This window comes from Chiloscyllium punctatum, chromosome 11 (genome assembly GCF_047496795.1).
Source record: "Chiloscyllium punctatum isolate Juve2018m chromosome 11, sChiPun1.3, whole genome shotgun sequence".
In the NCBI taxonomy this organism is placed as follows: Eukaryota; Metazoa; Chordata; class Chondrichthyes; order Orectolobiformes; family Hemiscylliidae; genus Chiloscyllium; species Chiloscyllium punctatum.
This window is the reverse complement of record NC_092749.1, coordinates 43,523,727-43,534,299: the sequence shown is the minus strand read 5'-3', so window position 1 is coordinate 43,534,299 and position 10,573 is coordinate 43,523,727. Positions and strand designations below refer to the sequence as shown.

At 44.7% G+C, this 10,573-nt stretch overlaps 1 protein-coding gene across 1 annotated transcript in view; it reads left to right on the top strand.

Moving 5' to 3' along the window:
• The first annotated feature begins 2,209 nt into the window (after window positions 1-2,209).
• The window catches only part of pkdcca (protein kinase domain containing, cytoplasmic a), a 56,755-nt gene continuing 48,391 nt past the window's right edge, over window positions 2,210-10,573 (top strand). Inside the window, exon 1 of the mRNA XM_072580691.1 lies at window positions 2,210-3,048. Within this exon, the coding sequence (XP_072436792.1) occupies window positions 2,335-3,048 (714 nt within the window). The 5' untranslated portion in view covers window positions 2,210-2,334. The remainder of the gene's footprint in view (window positions 3,049-10,573) is intronic.

Below are 10,573 nucleotides of genomic sequence, written 5' to 3'. Positions count from 1 at the left end.
GTGTCTACACAAGTTGTCTGCTGTGGGTAATGGAGCAGTGGGAATGGCATCGCTCTGAAATGAGCTGGATTTATGACTTTCAGTGCTCTTGTCAGTCCCTCCGGCCACAGCGTGAAACAGTAGATGGCGTATTTCGTAATTGCAGATCATTTCTGCACTTTCGGTCACCAAATGTGTTTCTTGTTCCGATAGTACCACCCTAACCACAGTAAAGCAAAATGTGCCATCAAAATAGACCTAACCTCAGTAAACTGCAACTTTGAAAAGAAGGCAAGAGAAAATTTGTTTTAAAAAGTCGGAACTAGTGCAGAAATCGCCTTAAAGCGATTTATGAATTAATTTTAAAAATCCACATAAATTAACAGGAAGGCCTCAAAGACAGACTGAAAAAGAAAGTGCAAGACCGATATTGTACAATGATTTGGGACTTTGGAAGTAAGTCGCCGATGTGATTCAAGAAAATGATTTGGATTCAGACAAGGTTGAAGCCAAGCGAAAACACAAACTAAAACAGAAGCAGCAAACACTAAAAAAAACTGGCAGCCAGCGTGTGTGGAGAGAGAGAGAAAAAAAATAACACGCTCAGGGTTTGAAATGTGGACGCTTCACCCGAGTTCTTCAGCTTCCTTTACATGATGTGTCAGTGCTCATTCAAATTACTCTTTACTCTCCTTTTCCACCATACCATATTAGATTTTTCCCCAATAAACCATAACCTCAGGGGATTCTGCTTCGACTGGAGATGGTGAAACTATCCTTTATCAATCCATTATCGTCTACTTCACATATATAAGAAAGGCAAAATCCTGCCGTTAATCCTGTTCCGAAAGAGAGTCATGGTTACTGTTTGTCTCTCTTATTTCACATCATCCATGTGTTTTGCAGGAAAACTCCTATTAGGTTTCTCTCTATAAATGTCATATACAGATAAAAACAATGACTGCAGATGCTGGAAACCAGATTCTGGATTAATGGTGCTGGAAGAGCACAACTGTTCAGGCAGCATCCGAGGAGCAGTAAAATCATATACAGTCCACTTCTTAAAATGGAAGAAGCAGCAAGGACTGTATAACACTGAGAGTAGCCATGGGGCGCTTCAACGTCTTCCTTGATATAGGCTTCATACAGACATGTTGTTTTAATTTATTTGCACACTTCATTTCTATTAATTGCTCCACAGATTTGAGAAAATGCGCATTAAAAAGTGGCATGAGAAAAGTATCACACATTCCTTTTGCACCGCTACTATTTTACAATGTGTGAGCCTCAATGCACAGCGACTCCTGCTTTCCCTTTTCATAAAGCGCTATTGCTTCGAGCTCCCGGTAATAGCATCGGCGCTACTACGAAAAAAACTCGAACAGGATTCAGCGGGGGTGGGAATGGTTACATAAGCCAGATCATACGGTGGGCTTCAAATGTTGCCGGCTGGATGAGGCTTGCAAGTGGTAAGTTATCCCGCATGACCCATTGACTTTAAACAGACGTTTCAGCGAGTAAACTGTAACATTTGCTGACAACAGTAATGAATAACTTGGATGAAAAGCTGCCTTAAGATGTCCAGGTTTGCGCGCCCTTCGTTTGCTACCATTCATCAATTATCGCACTAATCAAAACATTTATTATGTTTTGCCTCTTTCCGGCTCCTCCAGAATTTGAAACATGATTGCATTTGTTAATTAGTCGCTAATAGCGAGGTAATGTGCGCTTGATGGATAACCGTGTCATTGCCAATCACGCCACTCATTCATATTCCCAGCAGCGTGGGCGGGATCTGCGCTCGTATTTGTCACGTGCGCAACCTGGCGGGGCGGGGCCAAACACGGCATTGTAAATAGCCGAATGGTTGGCACATGAAGCAGCCAATAAACGCCGGACATGGGCAGTATGTACGCTTTGATTGGTTGAGATCAGTGTTGTGGGCGGCATACCTATCGCTCGGTTTCCTTGTGCTGTGCGCGCGTGCGAGGGGGGGCCGCGGTGTACTCTGGAACCTGTAGTCCCGTGCGGCCCGAGTCCTCAGCGGATGAAATGCAAGGACTTCAACCCCCATGGTGCCGCGCGCGGGCATCCCGCCTGGCTCCTGCAACCCTGTCAATCAGCATGCGTCACGCAGCTTTGCTTATCAAGATTTGGGGGGGGGGGTGGTGGGAGGGGGAAGCCGAGGGGAAGCAACCAATGTGAAGAATACATCATAGGAAAGAAAAAAAAATCCCTCAAGTGTTATCTTCCCTGCAGGGTACAAATTTTACTGTACAATGTGAAAACTCCAGTTTCAAACAGTCGCGTTGCATAGTGCTTCACGCAAAGTCCTTTCGCAGATTCATCAACGAGATGAAACGCAGAAAGATTGCCATCGCCGCTGGGTTTTGCTGTTCATTCTTCCTGGGCACTTTACTGAATTTGTTATTTATCCCTGGATTTGACCATCACCAACAGCAGCAGCAGCAGCAGCACCGTTTCGAGGGACCAGAGCAAGACCACCTCAGCATTGCCCCGTCCACATACTTCAACCGGGTGACCGACCAAGACCTGTTGAAGCAACTGAGAGAAAGGTACCAGGAGGTTGTCCGCTATCGGCAGCAGCCTGGCTCCACGGCGGCTGCAGGGAGGTTCGCCAGACCACTAGAGAGGCGCCTGATGGACCTCGCACAGAACAGCTCCCCCGACCAACTGCAGCCCCAGCATCAGCCGCAACCACAGAGACACCCCGGTTTCCAGAAGAACCGGTCGCTGACTGCGCTTGGAGAAAGTACCTTCGCCTCCAGCAGCCCAGTTCGGTTCCATTCGCTTCCCCTGGGCTGTCCGGATATTAATAACGCGAGCAGTGTCCATTATTTAGGCTCAGGCTACACTAAAGCAGTATACAAAGCGGTCCTGAATGAAACGCTGGCAGTGGCCTTAAAGTCAGTGGACTTTGGAGGACACGACATGGAGAATTGTGTCAAGCAGTACGGGGCACTGGAAGATTGCTACAGACTAGCTTCGTACAAACTTGTCAAAGAGATGACACTTTTACAACGGCTGCAGCACTCAAACATTCTGAAGGTAAGTGACAGGCACTGTCCATCAGTAACTTATTGGAGCAATTTATTGCTGGGACAACAGAAAAGATTTGGTTTATTTGAGGAATGATTTATTTGCTCAGAGAGTTGTTTTTGAAAAGCCATACAACTGTCTGATCTTTGTTGGTTCAATGTACGCGTGGAAAATATACAGAGCACTTCATGACAGCATTGCTATCCCGGCATTGTTTTCAGTCATTCACGGTGAATGCGAAAGCACTAACATCTCAGTTCATTAAAGATGTTTATCTCACGTGAGTGTGCCAGTGGGTTGGATTTTTCACAGTATTTGAGCCGGTTCAATACTAAGACCGGTCATTCGGCATCATTTCAGATCATAATGTGATTGTAGAATTAGGTGGCGATGCTAACATGCTTCTCAGCAGGAATTCACTTTTAAAAGTCCTGCAAAAGCAATTCGGCGCTGAAATTTTATTTTTTTTCCCGAATGAATATAAGATTTTGAACTTAAGCTAAAACATTTCGTTCTCCACTTGCTGCCTTACTGTGAGCAGATTGTGTCATAGTGTTATAACGTGACCTTTAGGAAATAATTCCTTCTTGAGTTTTGTAATTGTTGAGAGTGAAGGGATGGGGTAGGAGGGGAGAAGGAAGGTGGTCTTTTACGGACGAGCTACCCGAGGAGATGGGCTGAACGCCCTCCTTACAGTTGCAGTTTGTTGCCTGGTTTTCCTTCAAAGATTCCTGGCGAACATCAGAGATTCACTCCCCGTTTACGCAGTCTTTGGCTGAGAATGTGGGCTACATTGCCAGCGCTGTGTGTGCAGAGTCCTCCCTTTGAACCGGCCGAGTTAAAAGCGGCCGCAGTGTGGCTCCGACTGTCGCTGCCTGAATTTTGGAGTCGATTTGGTTTTAATCGACGGGGTCCGAACCAGGCTTGCAGAGGTTATTTCAGCTTCCAGTGGAAATCAGTGAATCATTTGCTGCGGCGTTCGCCCCAACGGGCTGCAATGCAATTGATGCCAAAAGGCCGTCTCGGCAGCACTTTAAAATCAAAATCATGCTGTATTTTAAAACATTGCTCAGAGTATAAAGCCAAGCGCTTCACTCCTCACCACGTGTCCCATGACCGGTTTTAGAAGCACGCAGATATTATGCAAATAGATCTGGTGCATTATCCGTGCAATTTTTAGGGAATTTGTCAGATTACCTGTTTGGAGTCCAATGCCTCTGACCAGCGCAGAGGGGCTGTCTGTGTCTCTCTCGCGGCTTAATTCACTTTCACAGATTTGGAAAACAGACTCGCGTCTATTCAGCCCTTCAATGCAATAAATCCTTCGTTGCCCGACTGCTTTCGATAGGCAGGACGAGATTGTTCCATACCATTTACCCTCTAACACAACTGGAATGCGATGGCTTTCTGAAGAAGTTTGTGCATAGTCGGAGGACCATACTCTCAATCAGATGACACAACAGGAACATTATTTTCGTACACACACAGTCAAGAATTTATTGTGGGGTGTGGGAGGTTGAGACAAATGAATTCGGTTCCCACTTGTAAGAAGTGTTAGATGCTGTTGGTCCATTTCCTATAGTAACCGTTTTTCGGATCTTTACTAAGGTGAGGGATTTTGTGAGGTGCTCAATTTAACGTGTAATGTGCAACCGAATAAGGAAGTTCTGTTTTGTTTAGAGGAGGTCTCTCCCTTAAGCCTTGTCCAAACCGCCCAGGGTTTGAAGCCGACTTCAAATAGAAATGTGTCCCCCTCATCGGCAAGAAGGTTTAATCTCGAGAGGAAAGCCGTACTTTTCTGGGCGAAGCTGCTTTTACCATTGCAATTGCTCACAGTAATAATATTGTGTGTGTGGTTAGATGTTGTTATCTAAAATGTCCAAGCAAAATGTTGTCCTCTGGGGCTATGACAAATCTAATTTCCAGCCCCGCTCCTCACACCAGTGTACTTAAAATGACAGGCCGAATTTCAACTCGCCAGTAACTGTTGCACTCGCCCGACTCTCCAGCTCTGCCCGCCGCTCCCAGATTAAACACAACATCAAATGTGACCCTGTGAAGATTAGCCAGCAGCCGCCGGGCCGTGAGGGTAGTCAGTCAGTGTGAATTGAAAGTGGACTTCCAGGGAAGAAAAGACCCTCAATGAGCCAATCTTTGTATTGTATTTAGGGAGAAAATCACGCCTGATTATCAGAGTCTCCAAAGGCTAGGTAGAAGAAGATAGTTTGCATGGCTGATGTGCAAATAAGTCTGAGAGTAATGAACAGGCGCACCCCCACAACAACATTCAGTGATATTCTGAACGACCTCTAGACCCGAAACGTTAACTCTGCTGTCTCACCACAGATACTGAATTCACCTGCTGAAATTATCCAGCAATTTCTATTTTGTTTTGCTTGTGCACTGAGTAAAGTTCATAGTTGCTTTAAAAGAAGTCGAGCCCAGTTAATTACGCAATGACTGAATTGAACAAAAGTTGCTGGAGAAACGCAGCAGGTCTGGCAGCATCTGTGGAGGGAAAGCAAAGTTAACGTCTCTGGTCCAGTGACCCTTCTTCAGAGCACAGTATCACTTAATGCTGCTGCGGCCTATTCACTACTCTCAGGCTTATTGTGCTGTCTGTTCACCAGTAAGGCAGTGTCTCTTATATTCTATCTGAATTGTGGGGCTGGATTGTAGTGGTAAAGTCACTGGACTAATAATTCAGACCCTCAGGTTAATGCTTTGGGAACATGAGCTCGAATCTCACCAGTAAAGTTGATGAAATTTGAACTCATTACAATAATGGAATAAAATAAGCTTCTTTCATGGCGATTGTGTTGTCATAAAAAATCTATCTGGTTCACGATGTCCTTGAGGGAAGGAAATCTGCTATCCTGATTTCATTTGGTCTCCATGTGACTCTGGACCTACAGCAATGTGGTTGACTCTTGCCTTCCCTCTGGGCAATGAGGGATGAGCAATCAATGCTGGCCCAGCCAGTGACACCCGTGAATGAATAAAAACCAAATTGCAATTTATTTTAAACACGACCAATTTCAACGTTGTTATACTTCCCCAGGCAAGAAGGACCGACGTAAAACTAAACCCACAGATCAGAAACCGCAGACACGATACAGTGAAATAACTCCAATTTGTACTTTGCTTAAACTTTTTTTAAAAAAGTAATCTTTGTTGAAGTATATTAGATGGGCATTGAAGATTGGCCTGCCTCTAGTTCACTGCCCAGTTGTATGCTGGTATGCCCAGTGGTCTCCCAGCAAACACTGGAGGGATATTTTAGAACATTCAACGCCAGAAATTTTACCGAAGTGGAGTGTGACGATGTTAAACGACTGTTATTGCAAGTAAATGTTGCAAGCTATTCTTTGGGAGGGAGGGTGACGGCCGTTTCCAAAATGATTGATTTGAAGTCCCATCCGTTCGGTAAACTAAGGAGGTTTTCAGGGAAAGCTGCTCTCTGGAAATATACACGAACTGGCGCCGTTTGGTGAAGCGGCTGCGTGTTCATTCTCCCTTCCCATGAACAGGTGGCCACCTGGGGACGAAGCTGTCCTGAAACCGCAGTCACTGATGGGAGGGAGATGTCAGTTTCCGCGAGGTCGGTTTAATTAAAACAAAAGGTTCGAGCTGAAATTGGAAAGAGCGCGCTTGATGCGGATCACTGATTTACGGCCAGACCTTTCACCAGTACAAATTACACTGACTGGAGCACGCTAAAAGGGAATGTTCCCTGGCCTCGGAGCTTTTATCTCTCGCACTCATTAACCTCCTGTCATTTCAACTATTGCACCTTGTCTTGGCTTTTTTTTTAAACCCTGTAAATTAACTCCTTCGTTGCATTTTTGGAAAAAGGAAGTCCTGGAACTCCAAAATTCTCAGCGTCTGGATTCCCACAGGCCGAAGAATGCATAATTTCCCCGTCAGTGACCTACTGTGAAGCATCTGAAGGAATGTTCAGTGCAATAACTTATTTTTGCATCTTGCTGTTAAGTAGGGCACTCTTGAGTAATAGTTCAAGAATGCAGAAATGTAAAAAGCATTTCACTCTGTTACTATTAGTTCTGGGTATATGCGCCCGCACTTGTTAGTTTTCAAGAAACCGGGGCTTTTTTGTGTCTAAACCGCCCCCTGTCTAATTAAAGCAGATGTTAATCCGCTCCTGACATCCGACGCGTGGTCATTCCTCTGTTTATTGACTAGAATTTGCCTCTCAGAGCTGGCAGCCTGGAATGGATGGATGAGCGGAACCGACAGGCCAACTCCTGGTTGATGCTCAGTTCCCTAAGTTCACTAGCGTGACAGAGTGGAAAGTGGCACCTCAGTGAAGAGTGTTAATGTTGAAAGGTGTTAATGATGCATGCAGATCCCATCCCATATTGTTTTTGCTACTTGCTGCGGTACAGTTGAAGCAAGCTGGGTCAGATACTGTATCACCATGGCCAGTACAAAGCTAGCAGAAACTGTCATCAGGCTAGGTTGGTTGGGGATGGGGGGTGGGAGAGGACACGTACAGTAAAGGCGCATCCTGACACCATGCACTTTCCCTCAGTATTTGGAATCAATATTATTCTGATTAAGGCGGAAATCTCTTATTTAAGGGGCTCATTTTGGGAATGTATTGTAACTTTGTAACATGAAAAAATGTCAGAAGTAGAAATGCTAAGGAAAACAGAATGGGACTCGCTCTTTGCGATGACAGATGTTGTTTAACCTCACAGTTTTCCGCGTTGGTCCTACTATTGACCGTTCCCCCCTTTTCCGGTTCACCAACGACTGAGGGCGGTCGCTGTCCCTGCCCAGTTTTGGGAGGAGGGACCGTGGCTGGTTTGTGGGACTCAGCCCTGGGCCCTCTTTCACCTTTTGTGGGAATGAGCAAGATGCTTCATGTTGAGGCCATTCGGCCCTAAAAGGCGTTGCTATTTTTCTATCCCTCGGCGGCAGGACTTTGGTCACAATCCCTCCACGGGCACCGTTAACCCTTTCCAAAAGATGGAAACGTTCGGATATTTTCCGCAGTGCTGATGGACGGTACACAACTCCCACAGAATGACTGACTCCGACTGTGAAATGAAACACCCGTACAGTAACCCTCCGATCCAGGCCATGTGACGGGCAAAGAACAGATCGTCTGAATGAAAGCGTTGTACCCAGAGTCCCTGCTGCTCTAATGGTTAATTACTAACTCGTGATAAACCAAAGAACCAGACGAACTACACTTGCTGCCTGTGACATATATTACAAGTTTATGTGAGCTTCATTCGGGTTCTGTTTCATTCCAGGGTCGTTCATTCTGATAGGAAAGGCAGGGGTGCCTGCAATGGAACTGTGTGTGTTGAATACAGACTGGGGCGATACAGTACAACTCAGAGGGATACACTTGTAGCCTTAGATAAACTGAATCGAGTCAATCGATCGATAACGGTTTCCTTTTCAAATATTGAAAACAAAGTCGATTAATCGCATGTGGTTTCAATCTCTGGGGTTGGCCCCATAAGAGGATAAACTCAACGGGGTCACAGATTGTGAAGATGCTGGCTGGCTCAGAGAGTTTTTGTTAGATTTTGTTTTGTTTTACATCAGTGACAGGGGAAGAGCAGGAGATTGGGATAAAGGGGAAATGCAAATGAGAGCTGGAAACTAAACACGCTCCTGAAGGGGTACAACCGATATCTCTTAAACTTCTTTGATTTTGCAGCATGCACCCATGCAAAGTGGTCGTGCATGGTCAGCAATGCAAGCGATTCAAGCCCCTCAGATTACTGGGCCCAATTCAATTATACAGTGCGAGAGCCTGTCCAGCAGGCAGTCTAATCCTGTCTTCACTAGCCAACATTCAAACGGCTACTGTTAAGAATCCCGGACCCCCGGAACGAACCTGCTCTCAGCATTTATGTTGTTACGGGAGTGTGTTTGCTCCAGCAGTATAATATGCAAAGAGGGAAAGCACGGGGCCCAGCAGGATTATTTAGCAGAGTCGATGAACATGCAGCCAGCTCTCCTGATTCATGCTGCAATTTATTTCCCCTGGAATCTGTTCCAATTCAATTAACATTACAAACAACGGGGAAAGGTCGCCGTGCTTCCATTGCTGCCTTTAATAATTTTTAAGGAAAATGCACAAAATGCTAGATGATGTTAGTGAAAAACATTGAAATATTACTTTGCATTTTAGACGCTAACGTGAGTGTAAAAGATAGTGACAATTAAGTTATACTTTTGTTTCTGAAGGATCTGGAGAATGGTCAACATCAACGTGGAGCTTACTTTGCGCCAATAGAATTAATTCAGAAGTGAGCGTTTTATTCAAAGTCAGAGATACAAAGCATACCAGTCATGTAAGGCAATAGTATAGGAGAGGCTTTGCCCCAGATTATGTAGCAGTCAATGGGGGTATATTTCACTGCAGCAGTACAATTGACCAGAAGCATAGAGGATTTCAGATTTCACCACAGCAATTAAAATTTTGAATTCAATTAAAAATATCTGGAATTGGGTTAAACTATCTGTTCTCAGTAAAAGTGAACATGAAATAGTTTATCATTAAGATGGGCCAACAATACGTTTTATAAAAGGAAACTTGTTACCTTTACCTGCTCTGGCCTGTACATGCGCCCAGTCCCACACAAACTAATTTCCCTTTGAAATGACTTATCAAACCAGACGGTAGTATTTAACTATTACATAGACTATATTGCCGCAGTTCAAGAGGTTCACCTTCAATATTTGAGGCCAAACACAAATGGACAAGGGGAGTCAGCTTTCCTTGTAGTGTCCTTATCCTGAAAATGATATATTGAGGTCAGGGAATGTGATTCACTCCCGGTAATATTCCAGGTGGTTGACATACTGCATGAGTCATGCCAAAGTGCAGTATCTGAGAAGGCTCAGGCTAATTAAGAATGATCACAATTCAGAGGTATGCTGGACTTTATAGATCTTCAAAGATGTCACCCATTTGCAGTGCATCAACAATGTCAATGGAAGGCAATTGTAATCTCAGTTCTCATGTGATGCTGTGTACTACCTCTACAATAACAGCGTGTTTTTCAATCTCTATATCTTGTTGTCCAATACCCTGGGCTTGATCCCTTGACACATGTTCTTGCAAAGCACTCTGACCAGAATCAGGAACAGAATTCTTGATTGACTTTCTTCCTGTCCAACTGAGAAATGTAGGGGCCATTGGTAGCATCTCACTGGCTGAGAACAGCTAAGTCATGGAGTGAACTTACATCATTTCTGGTTTAAATTGCGCTGGATTGATCACTTTTGAAGGGTAAACGAAAGGTTACCTGGGCAATAAATTCTCGTTTCTCCCTTCATTGGTGCATCCTCACACAATACCTTCTGTAAGTATTATTGACATGGGTAAGGGAGGAAAAGAAACGCACATCTTGTGACCAATCTCGGAAAATCTGTGGGCTATTTTTATCCAAATTCGAAATGCTGTGCTGTGCTCCAACGTTCTCCATCAGCAAGAAATTTTCATGGAGCACAGCATTTCCATTCTTACCACTTCCAAGAGGAGCCA